At 49.0% G+C, this 22,511-nt stretch overlaps 1 protein-coding gene across 1 annotated transcript; it reads right to left on the reverse strand.

Annotated features, from left to right (window-relative positions):
- Positions 1-260: 260 nt before the first annotated feature.
- PLA2G2F (phospholipase A2 group IIF) lies at positions 261-7,879 on the reverse strand. Its single transcript, XM_045895497.1, has 5 exons — positions 7,764-7,879; positions 7,062-7,111; positions 3,841-3,985; positions 2,796-2,905; positions 261-472 (listed from the first exon to the last, which is right to left on the reverse strand). The coding sequence occupies exons 1-5, from the start codon at positions 7,877-7,879 to the stop codon at positions 261-263; spliced, it is 633 nt and encodes a 210-aa protein (XP_045751453.1).
- Between the last annotated feature and the right edge of the window lie 14,632 nt (positions 7,880-22,511).

The following is a 22,511-nucleotide window of genomic DNA, read 5'->3' on the forward strand; positions in this document are numbered from 1 at the left end:
TCTCTCTCAGGCCTTGCCTTCCACACTCAGGAGAGGCCCCTGCCAAGTCGAGGACCCGGGCAGCGGGACACGGCCACGCTCGGGGTTGGGCTGGATGAGCCTGGGGGCCACAGTCAGGACCCAGGCCTTCCCGAGTCCTCTGGAGCCAATCTCATGGGGAGTGGGGGGGGGCTCCAGGGAGGAAGCAGCCAGGCAGTCCCCTGGGTTCCTGGTCTCGTCCCCATCTCCCCCTGCTCCATCTTTCTGGTCCCCAGAGGGCACTAGGGAGGTGTATGGGGAGCGGGGGAGAAGTGTCTGCGGGCCACCTCCCCCGGGGGGGGCTCATAGATGCTGCAGTTGGGCATGGGACCCTGACAGTAGATGTTGAGATAGTTTCGATGCTTCTCGTTGTACGCCTGGTTCCGAAGACACAGAACCACGCTCTTGTCACATTCGCATGTCTGCTTATCACACTCCGTCTCGTTGAGCTCACCTGTGCAGAGCAGAGGTTCTAGTGAGCCTTGGAAGGTGGTCCCGTGGGAGGCGGCAGCAGAGCGTCCCTGATGGGTCACCCCGGGCCCACGGCTCAGCAGCTCTGGGGCGGGCCCAGTCATCTGTGTCCACCGCCCTCCTGGTGGCTCTGGGCGCACTTAAATCAGAGAAGCCCTGAAGTCCAATGTGCCACTTTATAGTTGGGGAAACTGAGGCTCAGAAAGGAGTTTACCTAAGTCACCCAGCCAACCCAAGGCAGAGCTGGGACAGACACTCGGGTGTCAGGAACTCCCCACCCCGGGGCCTCCTCTCTTCCATCACAGAATCACAGAACTCCCTTCCCCCCACTCCACTGGAGGGAGCTGGTGGTAAGGAGCCGCTGAGGAAGGGCTCCTAAAGAGCTTGGCGCAGGGCGTCCCATGAGCAAATGCTTAAGTCCTAGTCACTGCTGCCACTGTTACTCCTGCTCCTATTCTGAGCCTCCAGAAATCATCCACCCTGACCGTTCTTAACCTTAGGGGTGCGCTAGGGTCCACCGGGGGTTTGTTGAGACAAAGACTGCTGGGCTCCAGCCCCACAGCTTCAGATTCAGTAGGTCTGGGTGGGGCCTGGTAATCTGCATTTCTAGTAAGTTTCTAGGTGATGGTGATGTTGCTGGTTCGGGGAACACCCTTTGAGAACCCCTCACTGGCTCAGTGGTTTGCAAACTTCTCAAACTTTCCATCAGCAGAATCCTTGCTCTTAAATGAGACTCTTTGCAGGAGGCTAACTTATCAAATGGCCAAAAGAGAAGCCCTTAAGCTATCAAATGGGTTAACCGGGCCAACTGGACCACTCAGGGACCCCCCTATCCCCGACCCCCATGACCACAGGAATCCCCAGAAACCAATGTGAAAACCATGGCTTGGGTTAATCCACCGCCCTTTGGGGATCCTTGAAATGCTTTAATGAGGGGACATCCCCTCTCCCAAGCCAGCCCCTTCACTCCACGTTTGAACAACAGTGTATGAGAACCTCAGTGCCCTGGGCTCCCAAGGGTCCCCAGACGTGCCCAGTTCCCCACCAGACTCTTCCCCAGAGAAAAGGAGACTTAGGGTTTCTTTGCAAAGCTGGGCTTGCTTGTGAGCTTTTAGTGAGGAATAGTGAGCAAGAACCTGGTTAAGACAAGGAGACAAAGGGAGCCCAGGGCTGCCCATGGGACTGGGCCAGGAGGCATCTGCTACCTAAGGGGAGGCAAGGCAGGGACACTTGGGCCATTAACTTGGACGCCACATCCCTCAGTTGAGAAATGGCCTGGAGAGTTCATGGCAAGGGAGGGAACCCTGCAGGGCCTGGTTCCCATAGCTTGAATCCTGGAAACACAGAGTCCTGGGATGAGGCCACCTTCTGGCCAGGTCCCAAAGACAGAACCAGAACGGAACAGGTCTGCTCTGATCTAAACACTTCCATGGGCCCATGGAGAGACTAGGGCCAGGTAGGGAAGGACCCTGCTTAAGGTCACACAGCAGGAGATGCTGACAGAATCCAGGTTTGAACCCAGGTCGGCATGTCACAAAGTCTCAGCATCACCAGAGGATCTGGTTAAAAACAAGATTCCTGGGCCCTCACCCAGACCCACTGAATCGGAACCCTCCCTAAACCCTGCGAAGCCTAAGAATCAAGGACCAGGGAATCAGGCTGCTAATTCAGGCTTGGAGGATCAGAGCATATCAGGATGAGGACCACAGCTAGGGTTCTCAGATTTAACAAACAAAAACAAGAAGCCTGGGGGTGCCTGGGTGGCTCAGTTGGTTAAACGACTGCCTTCGGCTCAGGTCATGATCCTGGAGTCCCAGGATCGAGTCCCGCATCGGGCTCTCTGCTCAGCAAGGGGTCTGCTTCTCCCTTTGACCCTCTTCCCTCTTGTGCTCTCTGTCTCTCATTCTCTGTCTCTCAAATAAATAAATAAAATCTTTAAAAAAAAAAAAAAAAAAAACAAGAAGCCTGGCTAATTTGAATTTCAGAAAAACAGTACATATTTTAGTCTAAGTATGTCCCAGATATTACATGGGATATACTTACACTAACTCTTAATTTTATACTACTAGTAACTGATTTTATGCTAACATTTAATTTTTAATATGAGGCTGTCCCATGCAATATTTAGGATATACTTAGGTGAAAATATTTTTCGTTGTTTATCTGAAACTCAAATTTAAGTGGGCATCCTGTATATGTCATCTGGCAACCGTGTGCACAGCCCCAGGACAGGGCAGTCAGGGGGACTGGCAATCTAAGCCCTTCTCCTAGATGGGGGAGGGGGAAACGGCAGGGGGAGAACTCACTGCAGACGACCGAAGTATTATTCTCGATGGCGTGTTCATAGTGGTCCACATAGGGGTGACAGCCCAGGTCAAAGAGCTTCTGGTAACAGCAGTCATGGGCGTGGCAGCACCTAGGGGCAGGTAGAGGATAGCAGGCCCATGTAGGTAGGCTTGGCTGGTCTCTCACTGGCAGAGACCTCAACCATCTGTACCAGTTCCTTACAGATCAGACCTTCAGACTGAGGCCCAGAGAGGGGCAGTTACCTTCCTGAGGTCACACAGCCAGGCAGAGCCCGGCCAGTGGCCCAGTTTCTTGCGCATGATCCCTGCCTCCCTGTTCTATGTGCAGGGCTCCTGGCTTTCCCCCTGAGAGCCCTGATGCAGCTGCAGGAGGCAGGAAGCTTCAGGCTGTCCGGTGATGTGGTCAGGATGGGAAGGAGGGTCAGGGCTCAGTCACTGTTAAAGGAGCGTGCCTGACTATATGAAGGGGCCATGCCTGGCTGTGTGCAGGGGCGAGTGGGATTGGGGGGCGGGGGGTGAAGGACAGGAAGCAAATGTAGTGTGGCCACCCCCATCCCCTCTGGTGGAGGAAAGAAGTTAGTCAACATGCATTTATCAAGCCTCCCCCCACCCCGGTCCCCATGATACCAGACTTGGTGCTGGCTGCTTCTGGGGAGATAGGAGCAGAAAGTAAGCTCAGCCCTCCATCAGAGCCTCCAGGGTGATGGGGGTGAGAGGGGTCACAGCCCTTGCTTTTGCTGAGGGTGAGCTGCGTGTTCGTTGCTCTCATGTGTTTTGGGGCAGGTCAATGTTTCCTTCCTGGTGAGAGTGCGAGTTCAAATGCCTCCAAGCCCAAGACTTGGAGAAGGACAGTAGAAAGCATCCAAGACAGTTGAGGAGGACACGGGTCAAGGTCAGGCTCCCGGTCACTAACTCACTGAACCAGCCTCATCCTTTGGGGAAAGGGTCCTGTCCCATCCATCAGAGACGGAGACCAGTCTGACCCTCACTGCCCGCCCCCTTCCCAGTCCCAACACCACAGCAGCGCAAGCGCTCGGGGACCTACCAGTCCACCTCGTCCATGGGCAGCCCGTGCCCTCCCAGCCCACAGTAGCAGCCGTAACCCACGAAGGACAGGATGGCGCTCCTCCCCGTGATGGCTTCCACCATGGACTTCAGGTTAAGCAGGCTGCTGCAGGCCTCGGGCAGGACTGCAAGAGAACCAAGGGGTGCTGTGAGCGTCCTGCCTGGTGGATGGCCCTTCCTGTCTGACTGACTGTCCTCCCCACACCCCGGGGCCAGGGAAAAGAGGAGGGAGGGAAGGAGGGTGAGCAGAGGGGGAGGATGGAAACAATGTATAAAAAGCTGTGAGAAGGGGCGCCTGGGTGGGCTCCGTCCAGCATCTGCCTTCTGCTCAGGTCATGATCCCAGGGTCCTGGGATAGAGCCCCATGTCGCATTGGGCTCCCTGCTCAGCAGGGAGTCTGCTTCTCCCTTTCCCTCTGCCCCTCTCCCCGCTCTGCTCATTCTCTCTGTCTCTCTCTCAAATAAATAAATGAAATCTTAAAAAAAAAAATCGTGAGGCACTAGGGCCCTTAGAAAGTAATTATTGTTACTATTTGTTGAGGGCTCTGTGCCAGGCGCTGTCCTAAGCCCCTCCCATGCATTAGCTCACTGAGTGCTGTTATTATCCCCACTTTATAGATGAGGAGACTGAGGCCCAGAGCACTGAGTAACTTGCCCGAGAACATTATCAAAAAGTGGTAGGGATAGAATTTGGACCCAGGCAGTGAGATCCCAAGTGTCCGGTCCACTGTAAGGGGCTTCACAAATGCCACATGCTCTTCTGAATGTTTGATTCTGGGCCCTGAGCTTGGTCTGGCTCCTCTGCCCCCAGGAGGGACTCAGGGTCCCTACCACTGTCCTGGGGCTGGTGCCAGTTATAATGAATCCAGAGACAATTCAGTGCTCTGGTCATTCAGCAAAGACAGACAGACAGAGACACACACATTTTCCCTTTGTCCATGTCTCACCAGAAGCAATAGCACCATGACCCCTTCCTACACCAGCAAACTCAGCGGCAGCACCTGCCAGGCCAGTCCACCCCACCGACAGATTCTCCTCTCCCCTGCTCCCCGCCTCCTGGGCCCCCAGGGCCTGTGCTGACTCAGCATCTCCTCCTCGCTCACTGCTGAGTCAATCCAGAGCCTGGTGCTTAAGTCCTTACTTGGGTGAGACCACCCCGCACAAGGCAGGAGAGCCGCTCTAGCCCCATTTAAGGGATTTGGGGAATCCTGCTCTACCTGAGTCTTCCTGTCTATTGGCTTGGTGATTTTTGTCATTACAGAAGATAAGGAGCAAACAAGAAAGGAAACGGGCAAGGGGCCGGGACAGGATGGTGCCGAGTGAGGTACATGTCTCAGCGGGGTCTGGGGCAGGGAGAGGCAGGACCCCACGTCCCATGGGCCTGAGCCCATCCCTGAGCTGCAGGAGGGGTGTGAGGGCTGTGGGTGGGGGGGAGGGAGAAAGGGGACGCTAGCTGTCTCCCCCAGCCCTTCCCCCCGCCGTGTTGGCGTCCTGCGGCTGGAGGAGGACGCGCGTGCCAAGCAGCTTGGGGGTCCGATCTGAAATTGGACCTTGGGAGTCAAGCCCAGACATCCCCGGGTTTGCAAACAGGTTTCTCCGTGAGCCCTGTGGTGCCGTGGGCAGGTTGCACAAGCGCTTTGCCATCAATTGCCAAATCTAGGGATAAAGCGGCTCTCCTGCAGGGCGCCAGGTGCCCGGGCTGGGAGGAGGGAGCACCCTCTGTGGGGTCCTGGCCTCCTGGCTCCCTGGCCTGAAGCCCCGGCCTCCCGCTGCCCACCGTCTGGCTGTGCAGGTGTTATCCTGGGGGGGAGGGGCAGACTTCCATCCGCAGGGCACCCTGACCAGCAGCTCCACACAAGGTGGGCATGATCACACGAGCACGCCACCCCTCACACGCAGGGAGACACACCCCGTCACACTCACACGGGCACCCACTCCTCAGGCTCCCGTCCGCGCACACGCTCCGGTGCACACTCACCCGCAAACACACATTCACCCGTACACACCTCGTACACGTGGCCACGTGGTCCTGCTCAGCAAGCTCACACCCAGACACACACACAGGTCACACACCCATGCATACCCTCCTCCCACACAGCACACTCATGCGAGATGCACACTCGCACTTCCCTCTACACACCGCATGTGTTCACAAGCACACACCCGTGATGCACTCGCAGGCACCTCCCACACAGATGCACACTCTCATACACAGTCGTGCACACACCCGCACTCACACCTACACCTCACACACTCAGCCGCACGCCGGTACACACTCCAACAGGCAACACACACGATCCACACTCACGCTCCCAGCAGAAGACACGCAGTCTGCGCTCGGTCAGGCTGCAGCTGTCCCCGGCCGGTGTGGGGGCAGAAGGCAAGGGCTTGGTTTCTGAACAACTTCAGCAGCCAATTCAACCCCCTCTTTCTCACATCTGGCCACAGGGCTAACCTTATTTTGTTCCTGGGATCTCTTTCTTTCCCGCAAACCAGGCTGCGTTCGGGTGATATGTAACAGGCTGGGTGAGAAGTCAGTGAGGGGTTCGGGCCACCTCCCAGCTCCCCGAGACACCTGGCTGTGTGCGGGGTCAGATCTGCGTCAGGAGCCTCACTGTCCCCAGCGCGGTGCCCGGGAGCACCAGTCCCAGGAAAGGAGCCCCCGGACCCCTCCCCGCCCCGACGGCTTGTGAGCTCCCAGACACCTGCTACGCACACACCTCACGCACATCCAGGTGCCCCAATTAACATACACCTGCACGTTTTGCCGACGTGTGCTGAGACAGCCCTCCACACACAGAGATATACGTGCGTCCAGCCACACACAAACCCACAGCTCTTGTCTAATGTACACATGTACACAAACACACACTCCTATCTACACAAACACCCAGGTTTTCCCGGGGCGGCCAGATGCCCTAAGCAAACACTACCGTTTTACGATGCTTGCTCAGCTCTGGGCCCTGTCGCCCTTGGAGGCTCGTAAATGCCAAGCCAAGCGCCCCTCGGTGTGTTTATGGCTGGCCGGGCGAGCAAACAGCCCCAAGGCAATGAAGGCCGCCCGGGCCTGAGCAAGGAAGTGGCGGCCCAGGGAGGCAGCTCAGGCCCCCAGCCAGTGGCTCGAGAACCTAGGTGCCCAAGGTCACAGGAGAAAGTGTGGGAGCGGGAGAGAAAGAGGAGCCCCCCCAGAGCCTTTACTCACCGCTGCCGGCCAGGATGACCATGGTGAAGAACTTCATACCCAAGCTAGATCTGAGAGAGGAGAAAATCCAAGTCCTGAGTCCGTCCCTTCCGCTCTCCTGCAGCTCTGGGCCTGCAGCTCCCTCCCAGGCCCCATCAGAGGCCCATCAATGCTGCCCCTTCAGGGATCTGTTCCTGCCTCCCCAGGCTCTGTGAAGAGAACCTCCCACCGGCCCTGCACCTGCTGAAAGAACAGTCCCCAGGCTGGCAGAGCTGGGAAGCACTAGGAGCCTCCTTCCTTCTTACCCTGAGCAGGAATGCCCTTCCTGCACCATCTTCCAAGACAGGAAGCTCACTGTCTCATGGGGTCGGGCCACCGTCACAGATCAGAACCAACCTCCTTTCCATACACACTCCAGGAAGTCACATGACCCAACCTGCTGGCTGGGTCTTGCACTTGGAGCCAAGAGACCTGGGTCCCTAGATTCTAGTCCCAGCTCTTCTTCCAAAATGCTGTGTGACGTCGGGTAGATACTTTGGCCTCTCTGGGCCTGAGGATTGACTAGATGATCCTTATGGTGCTGAAAATGCAGTGACATATCTCACCATCACTCAGAGACTTAGAGCTCTTCTCTCTGGAGAAATGGGCTCTAGGAGCCAGTTCCCCAACCCCATCCCTGCTGCTGTCCATGGAGGATTCCATCCCCAGGTAGCAGGCACGTACCTGGACGTTCTCCAGGGAGAAGAGGCCCTGAGACTTGGGCCCATCCACCCAGAGGGGTACCTAACCAGCACCTTCTTCCTGAACACTTTGGGGTTGGCCTGCACCCCATCTGCCATGTTCTGCGTTCTGGGGGTCCAGCAACATAGGGCTTGTAAGGTCCACGGTCACTCTGAAGGCTCCGGGGAACAGGCCCCAGCTTCGCACGGCCGCTCGCGTTGGCAGGGTAGTCCAGGGGCAGTGCCCCTGGGCTGGAGGCAGGTGACACTGCCCTAGAAAAAGGAGACTCCACCTCCTCCCTCCCACTGCCCTGCCCACAGCTGCCTGGTATGGTCCCCACCCCAGGGCACTCGGCCTGCAGGTAGGGGTTGGCACACCTGCCCAGGAGCTGGCCCCTCCCTGCACATCTGGAAGGAAGTTCACCCAGAGGTCTCCCTGTTCCCACCTGAAACGGATGTGAAACAAAAAATCATTCAGTTCCATTTGTTAAAGCACAGTGCGGCGGGCTTGACACGGGGCACTGGAGAGAGATGGGGCCACTACAGTGGGGTTTTGCGGTGGAGGACAGAGACTGGAGGAAGTCCCCAGCTGGCATCTGCAAGGGCAAGCCCATCTGCTCCTCCGGGAGCAGTCTTCTCTGTCACAGCGCCACTGTGGCACGTGAGCCCGACACCTCTCTGTGGTGGGGGCCGTCCTGGGCATCCAGAGTGCTGAGCAGCATCCCTGACCTCCAGCACGAGACCTAGGAGGGGCCCCCGCCCCACGCTCCTCTCCCCGAACCTTGCCAAGTTGTAACAACCAAAAATGTCTCCAAACATTTCTAGAGGTACCCTTGGGGGCACAGCCGTCTCTGGTTGAAAGTCCAGTGGCCTGCGAGTTGCTGCCATTTGCCTCTTGTGGGGGTGACATGTGTGTGGGAGGAGAGGGACAGGAGAGAAGCAGAGCGGGGCTGGAGCCCTGGAGCCCCCAGAGGTTTGGACAGTTGCACTGACAGGGTCTCCAACTCCAGCACCCCCTCTTCTTGGTTCTGAGAGCCCAGCAGGAGATTTCCCTTCCCTGGCCTCCAGTCCCCAGCTGTAGAATGTAACCGGGCCTCACCGAGCAAGGATCATGCTAACAGGTGACAGGTGTCGACTCATCCAGGACATGGGGCAAGTGCCCAGTTAAAGATCTGACGGCTACCAAGCAGAAGCCTATTCTCCAGCCTTGAGGTGAATTGAGATGGTGGTGGGAAGGGGAACAAGGAAGAGGGAGAGAAGAGTCCTCTTGGAAATTAGTCCATACAAACCCCCCCTCCGATTTCACATCAGCCCTTGTCTCCCAATGTCCCCAAACTTGCTGACAAGGGACAAAGGTAATCCCCTGGGGCTTCCCTTCCTACCCTTGGCTTTTCCAACTTCCTCTTCTGGCTCTACCAAACCAGGCGGCCATCGTTCCCCTTCTTCCAGCCTCCATCTCTCCTGGCCCAACTTCCTCTCTGTGGATCCCGGGCCTCCTCTTTCCCAGGAAGTTACTCTACCAAAACTCCGCTGCATCCACTCCCATGTCCCTGCACGGAAGGTGCTAACTTGCACTTGCTTTCTCACATTCCCATTGGCTGTGCTGTTCTCCAGAGATAGTGAGTCCCTGGGGGATGGGGAGGGGGAATGGGATGGGTTCTTCCCTCCCCACACCTCCCCTGAAGCACAGGGTACTCAAAACCAGAAGTCAATGATAAACTGGCCAACCCAGTAATTCCACTCCTAAGCCTGTAAACCAAGATGCACACCTGAGTTGTTCCCAGCAACAAAGCAAAGGGTACGGATGTGGCATTCTTTGTGATGCTCCCTCCCCAAATCAGAAGCAACATAAGTTAGGGGATAAGTTAAGCACATTAGTAAACATCCACCCATAATGGTGTCTTCAAAGATCTGATGATACAAAAAAAAAAAAAAAACCCTGGATATTAAGGGTAATAGCAGTTTTATTTAAAAAGGGGGGCCTGGGGGAAATAAGGAAGTTGGTGTGCACATGTATAAAAATTATCTGGAAGAATATACAGCAAAACATGAGTAATGGTTATTTTTAGACAGTAGGATAACTGGTGGTTTTGTTTTCTTATTTGTGTTTTTTTATTAAAATGAATGTAAGACAATATATTTGATAACAAAGATGGAATGGCCAATTTCCTTGCAAGACACAAGCTCACACATCTGGAAATAGCCCTATGTCTATTAAAGAAATTGAATATGTAAATTAAAACATGTCCGTGTTTAAACTCCAGGTTCAGATGACTTCACTGGTAAATTTGACCAAATGCATAATAAAGAAATAATACCAGTTGTATGAGACTGCTAGAGCTACCATAGCAAACTAGCATGGACTGAGTGGCTTAAATAACAGAAATTTGTTTTCTCATAGTTCTTGTCTGAAAGTCCAAGATTAAGGCCCTGGCAAGGTTGGTTTCTTTCTGAGGGCCCCTCTCTGACTTACAGATGGCCATCTGCTTTCTGTATCCTCACATGGTCTTTCCTCTGTACAGGTACATCCCTCTTGTCTCTTTGTGTGCCCAAATTTCCTCTTCTTATAAAGATACCAGTCTAGGGGTACCTGGGTGGCTCAGTCAGGTAAGTGTCTGACTCTTGATTTCGGCTCGGGTCATGATCTCAGGGCTGTGAGATCCAGCCCTGAGTTGGGCTCCGCGCTCAGCAGGGAGTCTGCTTGAGATTCTCTCCCTCACCCTCTGCCCCTCACCCATTGTCTCTCTCTCTCTCAAATAAATAAATAAATCTTTTAAAAAATAAAGATACCAGTCCAATTGGATTAGGGACCACCTAATGACTTTATTTTAACTTAATCACCCCTTTAAAACCATATATCCAAATACAGTCACATTCTCAGATATTGGGGGTTAGCATCAACATATGAATGGGGGGAGGCAAAATTCAGCTCATAACACCAATTATAAACAAATTCTCCCAGGAAATTTAAGTGGAGGAAATGCTTCCGCTTAACTCCTTCTGGTAACCATAATTATTCTGATACCAAAACCAGATAAAGACATTACAAGAAGAGAAAACCACAGATTAATATCCCTCATGAACATAGATGCAAAAATTCTTTGGGGCTTGGAACCCAACGTGGGGCTTGAACTCATGACCCTGAGATCAAGACCTGAGCTGAGATCAAGAGCTGGACTTTTAACCAACTGGGCCACCCAGGGGCCCCTAGATGCAAAAATTTGTAACAAAACATTAGCAAAGAGTCTAACAATATAAAAAAGGAAAATAGACCATGAGCAAATGGGGTTTATCCCAGAAATGAAAGGTTGGTTTTACATTAAAAATCAATCAATGTAATTAACCATAATAACAGACTAAGGAAGAAAAACTATATGATTTTTTTAATAAATACAAAGAAACAGCCCATTTGACAAAATCTGACCTTCCTGATTTAAAAAAAATAAAATGTCAGCAAACTGAAATAGAAGGGAACTTCATTAGCTTGAAAGAGAGCATTCATTACAGGGCACCTGGGTGGCTCAGTTGGTTAAGCGACTGCCTTCGGCTCAGGTCATGATCCTGGAGTCCCGGGATCGAGTCCCACATCAGGCTCCCTGCTCAGCAGGGAGTCTGCTTCTCCCTCTGACCCTCCTCCCTCTCATGCTCTCTGTCTCTCTCTCATTGTCTCTCTTGCAAATAAATAAAATCTTAAAAAAAAAAATTAAAAAAAAAAAAAAGAAAGAGAGCATTACAAAAACCCCTTGCAGCTAACATCATACTTAATGGTGAACGACTGATTGCTCTCCCCCCTAAGATTAGGAACAAAGTGAGGATATCTACTTTCACCACTTCTACTCAACATTGTACTGGCAAGAAAAGAAATAAAAGGCATTGAGATTGGAAAGGAAGAAGTAAGATTGTCTCTATTGGCATAAACATGGTAGTCCATGTAAAAAATACTGTAGAATCTTTAAAAAGCTACTAGAACTAATAAGTGAGTTTAGAATGTTACATAATAGAAGATGAAAATATAAGGAAATTAATTGTACTTCTATATACTAGCAATGAACAACTGGAAATTGAAATTGAAAAACACATAATAATATCCAAAAATATGAAATATTTACAGATAAATTTGACAAAATACATGGAAGACATGTACACTGAAAACTATAAAACAATGCTCAGGAAAATCAAGGAAGACCAAAATAAATGCAGGGATATACCATGTTCATGAATCAGAAGACTGCATATTGTTAAGATATCAGTTCTCCCCATTTGCTCTATAGGGCCAATGCATTCCCAATTAAAATCCTATAGACTTTTCTTATAGAAATGGCCAGGCTGATCCTAAAATTCATATGGAAACTTAAAAAACCCTTAGAATATTAAATCAACTTTGAAATGAAGAACAAAGTTGTTGGATTTACATCATTTGATTTTAAGGCTTATAACCTTACTATAATCAAGACAGTGTGCACGGGTATAAAGATAGACAAAGAGACAAATGGAACAAAATAGATGATGCAGAATTAATGCTACACATTTATGGAAAATTTATTTTTTTAAGATTTTATTTATTTGAGAGAGAAAGAGTGTGAGCAGTAGGGAAGAGGGAGAGAGAATCCCCAACAGACTCCACTGAGTATGGAGCCTGACACAGGGCTTAATCCCAGGACCCTGAGATCATGACCTGAGCTGAAATCAAAAGCTGGCCACTTAACCGACTGAACCACCCAGGCACCCCTGGAAAATTTATTTTTGACAAAGATGCAAAGGCAGTTTCATGGAGGAAGAATTGATTTTCAATAATGGTGCTAGAATAATTGACTATCAATAAGAGAGAGAGTGAAAGAGAGAAGGAGGAAGGAAGGAAGGAAGGAAGGAAGGAAGGAAGGAAGGAAGGAAGGAAGGAAAGAAGGAAAGAAGGAGGAAGGAGGGAAAGAAGGAGGAAAGAAAGAAAAAGAGGGAGAATAGGAGGGAGGGAGAAAGAGAGAGGAAAGAAAAAAAGAATTTCCATTCATACCTCTCATTATATACAAAAATTTATCAGAATGGCTCATAGTTCAATGAGGGTGCCAAGACAATTCAATAGGGAAAGTCTTCCACAGATGGTGCTGAAATAACTGGATATCCACATGCAAAAGAATGGAGTTGGATCCCTTCCTCACACCATACACAGAAGTTAACTCCAAACGGATGATAGATCTAATGGAAAGGTTAAAACTATAAAACTCTTAGAAGAAAACATAGGATTAAACCTTTGTGACTTTGCGTTAGGTGATGTTTTAGATACCACAACAAAAGTACAGTGGAAAAAAAAGGATAAACTGAAGTTCATTAAAATTAAAACTTTTTCCTGCAAACTATACTATCAAGAAAGTAAAAGGACAACCCACAGAATGGGAGAAAATATGTGCACATCATATGTCTAATAAGGGACTTGTGTCCAGAATATATAAAGAACTCTTACAACTCAACAATAAAAAGATAACAACCCAATTTGAAAATAGGCAAAGGATTTGAATAGACATTTCTCCAAAAAGAGAAACAAATGGCCAATAATCACATGAAAAGAAGCTCAACATTATTAGTCAGTAGGGAAATGCAAATAAAAACCAAAATGTGATACCACTTCACATCCACTAAGATGGCTATAATAAAAAAGACAAATGATAGCAAGCATTAGTAAGGATGTGGAAAATTGGAACCAGCATACATTGCCTGTGGGAATGTAAAACAGTGCAGCCACTTTGGGAAACTCTTCAGCAGTTTCCCAAAGCTCCAAACATGGAATCACCATATGACCCAGCAATGCCACCAAGGAGAAATGAAAATATCCAACCACACACAAAAAAATCTGCACACATGTTCATAGCAGCATTATTTATAATAACCAAAAAGTAGGAAAAACCCAAATGTCCATCAGTTGATGAACTGACACATAAAATGTGGCATATCTATACTGTGGAATATTATTCAACAATTAAAAGGAATAAAATATTGATGATACATGTTATAACATGGACGAACCTTGAAAAATTATGTAAAATTAAAGAAGCCAGTTACAAAAGGCCACATGTTATATGATTTTATTTACATGAAATGTCCAGAATAGGCAAATCTGTAGAGACATTAAGTAAATTAGTGGCTGCCTAGGGCTGGGGGGAGGGAGTGTGTGACAGAAGGGGCTGGGGAGTGACTGCTAAAGGGTAGGTTTTTTGGAGGATGTGGTAAATTAGATTGTGGTGATGGTTGCATACCTGAATATACAAAAGCAAAACCCACATCAAAGTGTACACTTGAAATGAATGAATGGTATGGTACCCAAATTATATTTCAATAAAGCTATTTTTTTAAATGGATCATATTATTCAGCTTTAAAAATGAAGGAAATTCTGATTCATGCCATCTGGATAAACCTTGAGGACATTACGTTAGGTAAAATAAGCCAGTCATAAAAAGGACAAATACTGTATGATTCCACATCTATGAGGCCCCCAGAGTAGTCACATTCATAGAGACAGAAAGTAGAATGTTGGTGGCCAGGGACTAGGGAGAGACAGGGAGGATGGGGAGTTAATGTTTAATGGTGCAGAGTTTGTTTCACAAGATGAAAAGCATTCTGCAGACGGATGGTGGTAATGGTTGCAACAGTGTGAATGTACTTAATGCCATTAACCTGTACACTCTGAAATGGTGAGGAGAGTAAATATTAGTTTTGTATATTTTGCCAACATTTAAAAAAAATATTAAAAAATGGATCATACACCTAGATGTAAAACCTAAGCTTATGAAATTTCTAGACGAACACATTGAAGAAAATCTTTGTGTCAGATGAGTCAGATTTCTCAGTACAACACCAAAAGCACACTATATAAGAGGAAAAAAACACAATAAACTGAACTTCATGAAAATTCAATTTCTGCTTTTTAAAAGAGGCTTTTAGAGCATGGAAAGACAAATCACAGACCAAAAGAAAATATTTGCAAATATCTGATAGAGGACTGATATCCAGAATATATAAAGAGCTCTTAAAACTCAATAATAAGAAAACAACACGATTTTTTTTTAAGATTTTATTTATTTATTTGAGAGAGATAGACACAGCTAGAGAGGGAACATAAGCAGGGGGGAGTGGGAGAGGGAGAAGCAGGCTTCCCGCTGAGCAGAGAGACCGATGTGGGGCTCGATGCTAGGACCCCGGGATCATGACCTGAGCCAAGGCAGACGCTCAATGACTGAGACACCCAGGCGCCCAACAACACGATTTTTAAAAATGAGTAGATGAGGGCGCCTGGGTGGTTCAGTCGGTTGTCTGCCTTCAGCTCAGGTCATGATCCTGGGGTCCTGGGATGGAGTCCCACATTGGGCTCCTTGCTCAGTGGGGAGTCTGCTTCTCCCTCTGCCCCTCCCCCACTCATGTTTGTGTGCTCTCTCATTCTCTCTCTGTCTCTCCTCTCTCTCTGAAATAAATAAATAAAATTTTTTAAAAAAAATTAAAATAGGGGCACCTGGGTGGCTCAGTCATCAAGCATCTGCCTTCGGCTCAGGTCATGATACCAGGGTCCTGAGATCGAGCCCCACATCGGGCTCCCTGCTCCGCGGGAAGCCTGCTTCTCCCTCTCCCTCTACCCCTCCCCTCTGCTTGTGTTCCCTCTCACGCTGTGTCTCTCTCTGTCAAGTAAATACATAAGATCTTTTTAAAAAATAAATAAAAATAAAATAAATAAAATGAGTAAATGATTTGCACAGACTCTTCACCAAGGAAGATATTGGTTGACAAATGAGCATATACAAAAGGCGCTCAGGATCATGAGGCATTAGGGAAATGAAAGTTAATACCACATGAGATTTACTACACATTTATTAGAATGCCTAAAATTTAAAAGACTGACCATACTAAATTTGGGGGATGATGTGAAGCAACTGGAACTTTCACATACTTGTGGGAGGAATGTAAAATGGTACAGCCACTCTGGAAATCAGCTGGGCAATTTCTTATCAAATTAAACATACACCTACCATACGACCTAGTCAAGTCACCCCTTGCTTTTTACCCAAGAGTAAAGGAAGCATGTGCTCATACAAAGACATATACACAAACATTCATAAAGCTACAAATTATAAATGATCCAAATGTTCACCAATTGGAAAAAGGACAGACTGTGATACATTCATACAACGGAATACCGGCTCCCCAGTTGAAAGGAGGGGACCCCATTCCATGGGACAACACAACCTGGAGGGGGGCCCGAGGGAACTTTTTTTTTTTGAAGATCTAATTGGCTTTATTTTTTTTTATTTATTCTTATGTTAATGCCCATACATTACATCATTAGTTTTAGATGTAGTGTTCCATGATTCATTGTTTGTGCATAACACCCAGTGCTCCATGCAGAACGTGCCCTCCTCAATACCATTCACCAGGCTAACCCATCCTCCCACCCTCCTCCCCTCTAGAACCCTCAGTTTGTTTTTCAGAGTCCATCGTCTCTCATGGTTCGTCTACCCCTCTGATTTTCCCCCCTTCATTCTTCCCCTCCTGCTACCTTCTTCTTCTTCTTCTTCTTCTTTTTTTTTCTCCGAGGGAACTTTTTTGGGGAATGGAAGCATTTTCTGGGTGGCTGGGGTGTGGCTCTACAGGGGTGAACATCTGTCAAAATTCACTGAACTTGACACATTTTATTGGTAAATTTCATTCTTTGTAAATCGTACCTCAGTAAGGTTGATTTTAAAAGAAACAGCGTTTCTAAGAAAAACAGACGGCTTCTGCATTTATAACAAAAATGTTCTATATATCCATATCTATAATGATTGCTTTGCCAAATCATCCCTAATCATTAAGCAGTTGACTGTGGAGGAATGAGGCATCAAAGGACATCGTTTCCATTTTATGGAGGCAGACACCGGAGGCTGTAAACTGGAGGGCCATGTGTCTCGGCCTTATGAGTCAGGGAAGGCCTGTCTACAGGCAGCGTCTGGAGGATCTGGCCAGTCCCGCAGATCAAATCCCTGAACTGCAGGCCTGGTGTGTGTGTGTACGCTGGGGGGAGGTGTGGGGGTGCAAGCAGAAGAAAGAGGATGATGACTAAGCTGCTCGCCTCCTCCAGGGAGCCTGCCAGGGCATCTCTTCTTCTCTCTGGGCTCCCTTAACACCTGCGTTAGTCTACTCTAGCTGCCATCACCAAGTACCACAGGCTGGGTGGCTTTAACAACCGACATTTCCTTTCTTAAACTTCTGGAGGCTGGAAGTTGCAGGTCAAGGTGTCAGCTGGGTTGGTTCCTTCTGAGGCCTCTGTCCTTGGTTTGCGGACCGTCATCTTCTCCCTGGGTCCTCACATGCTCGTTCCTCCCTGCCTGTCCCTGTCCCAAGCTCCCCTTCTTACAAGGAGTCATATTGAATTAGGACCTACCCTAATGACTTCATTTTAACTCAATTACGTCTTTAAAGACTCTCTCCAAATATGGCCACATGCTGACGTACCGGGGACTAGGATTTCAACATAGAAATTGAGGGCGGGCACCATTCAGCCATTGTCCACAAGCCCACGGCTACAGCCCACTGGGAAAAACCAGACTTGGGAGTGACACTAGGTCTGGTCATCCCTCTGTTTGAGTGGTTTGACCCTTTAAAGTCCCACTAACCCTTCTGGAAGTGGAGCAAATAATACCAGCTTCTAAATTGTGCTTTGAGGAGGGAGTGAGCAAAGACTTTGTGCGAGGCAGAGCACCGTTCTTTCCCATGGAGTTCATGGTGTATCCCTCTAAGCTAACCCTTTCACCAGGTCTCACCCCCAACCCCTGGGGGGTCATATCAACAGTAAGAAATGCCTCTGGCTTATTATCCCGCCCATGTGAGTCAGAACCCCCTTGAGCCCCTACTTCCCAAATAAAGTCTTGCTATTATTTCTGGGAGTCTCTGTGGGAGCCTCGGGAGCCCCAGGATTCTCCTAGTCTTCTCCTCTGCTCCCCCGTGTGACCTCCACAGCTGTTCATGGAGGCTTCAGCACCCCAAAGTTGCAGGCTCTCAGACGCCCGGTGGGGCCACCCCACCTTCTAGCCTCAGAGCCACACTGTGCTGTGCACAGAGGAGGGGGCATGCTTCTAGCCCCACACTGCCATGTCTGTCCCCTGGGTCCTACCCGGTGACCGTAGCCTATGCCCGAAGCTTCTATATGGCCCTCTCCATTGGGCTCCAGCCAAACCTGCCAAATGAATATCTTGGTGTCCACAGCCATGCCCCCATTCTGACTCCTCAGGCAGATCAACTCACCTCCAAGCAAATCATCTCATGCAAATTGGTGTGAGGTCCCCACCCCCCAACCCGGAGATGGAGCGCCAGGGGTTGGCACAGCCCAGGTTCCAACCAGCTCTGAAGTGTCTGGTTGCTCTGGGGACATCATAAGTTCCTAGTGGGGATCTGCCTTACCCTTTTGTCTCTGCACCCGATGCACTGCGCTGGGCCTGCTGACAGCGAATAGTAGGTGCTCAGGAAATGCCTGTTGAATGGAGTCGCTTGCTGGCTTCCTGTGGGATTTCTTGGAAGTGTGGTCTTTGCCCCCCATAAGCTAATATTAATAACAACACCAACCGCCGTTTATGGAGTGCCTCAGTGTACAAGCCAAGCACCCTATATGCCCCTTGGAATCCTTACCAAAACCCCGGTGGGGGGCATTCTCATTTCCCTCCACCCCATTTAACAGATGAGGAAACAGATGAGCAGTGAGAATCCAAGTCAGGCCAGTCTGGCCCCACTTCCTTCTGAATGCCCAGGCTCTCCTGCCTCCCAGGTTGATGTGTGCTTGAGGAAAGCAGCAGGGGCCGGGCCAGGGCCGGGAAAGGAAGAACCTTCTGGCAATGACCACCGCAAAGCTGCTGGCTGTGGGGATTTCTGATTCTGAAAGTACATTCCACGGCCACTAGTCTGAGTTTAGATCACTCTGAATGAACTGAGAGGTCAAAGTGGAAATCCCCCCGCTGTGTGTGACCAGCTCTGCATCATTTAGAAACAAGAGACTCTGGGTGTGAGGCACGTGGGGAAGTCAGTTTGCCCAGTGCCTTGCTTTGGTCAGAATTTTAGACTCTTTCCTCCTGGGAGGAGGAGTCAGCAGGTGCCATACATTTACTGATCATGACCTGTGTGCCTATAGTCCCCATCATTCCACCTGAACTCATGACAGCAAGCTGTCAGGGGGTGCGTTGCTGGCCCCATTTCTCAGATGGGAAACCTGAGGCTCAGAGAGATGAAGCAGTGGAATCAAGGTAATGCCGTTGTTAAGCTGGAATTCAAAGCCACATCAGTCTGATAGCAAAGCTGTTGAAGGAATTTTCACAATGGGAACACACCAAAGTACCCAACACCCAGCCAGTGCAGGGGATCAGAGACGAACTCAGAGCCTTCGGGGAAGCACCCTCTCCTGCAAACCTTCGGTAACTCCCAGCTTGCTCTCCGATACCCTCTGCAGGTTCCCATGGATGGACCCCAGGCCATGGGATCTTTGCAGTGAGTGGAGCTTTGCAGGGAGGGATGGGTCGAGGGCAGGATCCTACCACTGGCTAAAAGGATATGTTCTCCCCCATGGGGGTACCTCTTAGGAGATGGGGGTCCACTTTCTTCTCTTCCGCAGTGAGGTTGGGGCAGCAGTTTTCCAGACTCTGCCAGCTCTCCTCACTTCCACCTCCATCAGTGTGGGGAGGGCAAGAAAGTATGGCGGAGCCCCTGGGTGCAATGACTCATCTGTAACATGGGGATTAGGGCAGTACCTACCTTATGTTACGATGTGTGAACCACTTAGAGCAGTGCCCAGCTCATAGTAAGGGTGGCTCTGGCAGATCTGTGTTCAAACCCAGATTCTGCCACATACCGGATGTGTGACCCTAGCAACTTTCTAACCTCTCTGAGCCCCACTTTCCTCACCTGTAAAATGGGAATATCAGTATCTTCCTCATGGTGCGGTTGTGAAAATTAAATGAGACAACAGCCCAGTGCCCGACACACAGTAGAAGCTCCGCTGATGGTAAATATTCCTAACAGAATTTGCATGCCAGCATCTAAGCCCCTCCTGCTCCTTTCCACCCACTACCTGGAGATCTTGACGGGTTGCAGCCTAATGATATCATCAAGTGTTTTTCCTACCATTTCCAGAGAAGTAAAAGCACACAGACTTGCTGACAATGACAAGTCCCGAGGAACAACCAGGCCCAATGGAAACGCATATGTGTTGATAGAGGCAGAAGCAAGGGAGTTTCTAAATTCCTACAGACTTCAGAGAATGGAAGAGGCTTAAAAACTTTCTCTGTTCCAACCCAGCGATTTCACTTCTGAACATCTATTTTAAAGCAACTACCTTTTAAACATAGACAAAGCTTTATCATCCCAGCGTTAACTATAATAATGAGTGGGGGTGACCTGAAAGTCATAATAAAGAAAAAAAAGTCAAGAAAAACAGACCCAGAAATGACCCAAATGATAGAATTAGTAGATAAAGCTATTAGAACACTTACGATAAATATATTCCTTATGCTTAAGATAGAGGAAAGCTTGAGCGGGGTAAGTAGAATCATAGATCTTTTTCTTAAACCCAGATCAAATTTCTAGAGTAAAACAAATACACTCCAGAGGAAAGGAACAGTGGACAGGACTAAGGCAGATTTGACAACACAGAAGAAAAGGCTAGTTGTTTTCTATTCATCGTAAGCAGTGAGGGTGACATTAAAGATGACAATAATGATGGGAACCATCCATAGCTAACGTCTGTTGATCTCTAGCTATGGACCAAGCCCTGTTCACCTACCATGTTGCTTAATTCCTGTGACAGGCCTTTGAAGCAGGTACAGTCATTGTCCCCATTTTACACATGAGGAAGCAGAAGACACGATGTTCCAGGTGAGGCAGGTGGAGCACCAGGGAGGTTAGCCTTAACCCAGGTGGTCTGGGTTTGAACATCTCCTCCCACCCTCTTCACCTCCGCGGAATGCTACACAGTCCAAGCTGTGGTCACTGTGGTGGCTTTCTTTCCATGGGTGGGACTTGTATAGTGTGCTGCATGCATGGGGCCTCTAAACCCCACAGCAGTCAGAGGAGGGAGGAACTATTGTCCCCATATTGTCCCCACCAGCAAATGAGGAAGCCAAGGATCATGGAGGAGGAGCGATTGGCTCAGAGTCCCACCGTTGATAAGAGAAGGAGCCAGAATTTGAAGCAGGTCTCTCTGGCCCCAAACCTAGCCTTTCAGATGTGCTCTGGGGTCTCGGGAAGTGTTGGGGACAGCCAGTTCTGAGGCTTCTCTGTAGCATGCATTTGCCGTTAGGGAAAAGCCTCCTGGAATCAACAAAGGACCTGTGGTCCTGGCTACTTTTGCTCCTACCCAAATGATAACCAGATCAGGAGCAGCTGGGACTCTGGGAGGTACCCACGTGCCCCATCAGGAGCCCAGATCTGGAAGATGGTACGCTGAAGTCCCGCACTGAGAGGAGTGTAAAGGAATGACCACAGAGCACACACAAGGGACGCATGTCAGAGACTATGCCAGGGCCATACAGTGTGCTTGCTGCTTACTTATTTTGCTTGCAGGTTATTTTCTCACAGATGAGGTAGTCAGTTGGTGACTGAGTCAAGGAACAAAGGAAAAATTAGATTCGAGAGAAAGAACTCTCAGCAGGGACTCTTGCTGACATACTTTTTGGGTGAGCAGGCAGCAAGGAGGTCAGTCTGTGGACTATGTCCTTGAGAGCCATCCAACGAGCGTGGGAGAAAACCAATCTCTACTACCAATGGACCCTCCATGAAACCTTGAAAGGCTACCAGTGGAGTGTCTGTGGGAGCGCATCTCTAGAACGCCTATGTGTCCTTGAGCACCTCCACCCTCTGAGTGAGTTCACACCATCTGCCTTGTTAGGATTCTCCTATGCAAACTGAGGCAGACCTGCAGAGTAAGATGTCAACACACATCAATTGCCTTCAAATCGTGCCCATGCTCTGATGCTCAAGTTCACATTAGGAATAGATCCTACAAAATAATTCCGGACACACACTGAGATTTAGCCTCAAGGATTTCTCTCACTGTACCACTGTATGGACTAGAACAGTAAAAAAAAAAAAGCCAAACATAAAAACAGAGAGTAAAATGGTGGTTACCAGGAGACAGGGAGGAGCAAAAATAGGACAGATATTGTTTATAGGTAAAAGCTTGCAACAAGTAGTAAATAAGTCCTAGAGATCAAATGCACAGTCTAGTGAATACAGACAACAATATTGCATTGTAATCATCAAACTTGCTAAGAGATTAGATCTTTATTCCAACCACTAAAAAGAAATTATAATTATTCGACGTGACAGAGGTACTAATTATTGCTATACTGGCAGTCATGGCATAATATATAAATGTATCCACTCAACATGTTGTACACCTGAAATTTACACAATGTTATATGTCAAATATATTTCAATCAAAAAAAAAAGCGAATAGTGTGTACTGGATTCACAAGCAATTTTTAAATTGTTTTATTGTCTGTGATTTTTCAAATCTCCTCCACTGAATGTGTTCCTTTTGCAATCAAAAAGTCAAAAAAAAAAAAAACAGGTATTAAAAATAAAAACAATAAAATTCCCCGGTTGCTAGAAACAGGAAATAGAAAGAGCGTGCCCCGGTGCCGGAGCTGGGAAGGACAGGGGTGGGCTCGGCCTGGTGGGGCTACTCTGCTATAAGAGGCCGCCTGGATAGAAGGGGACTTCCAGCAGCTGTGTCCACTGCTCTGCACTGGGACC

This window comes from Mirounga angustirostris, unplaced genomic scaffold (genome assembly GCF_029215605.1).
Source record: "Mirounga angustirostris isolate CCGP_5_RB_7025 unplaced genomic scaffold, mMirAng1.0.hap1 SCAF_4, whole genome shotgun sequence".
In the NCBI taxonomy this organism is placed as follows: domain Eukaryota; kingdom Metazoa; phylum Chordata; class Mammalia; order Carnivora; family Phocidae; genus Mirounga; species Mirounga angustirostris.

Bases quoted from the DNA above. Each gene is read 5' to 3' on its own strand.
- PLA2G2F (XM_045895497.1), bottom strand. From the start codon at position 7,879: ATGGCAGATGGGGTGCAGGCCAACCCCAAAGTGTTCAGGAAGAAGGTG. The intron at 7,112-7,763 runs GTACGTGCCTGC...CTCCTCTCTCAG, and splicing joins TCTCCCTGGAGAACGTCCAG to ATCTAGCTTGGGTATGAAGT. The intron at 2,906-3,840 runs GTAGGTCCCCGA...ACCTGCCCCTAG, and splicing joins CCCATGGACGAGGTGGACTG to GTGCTGCCACGCCCATGACT.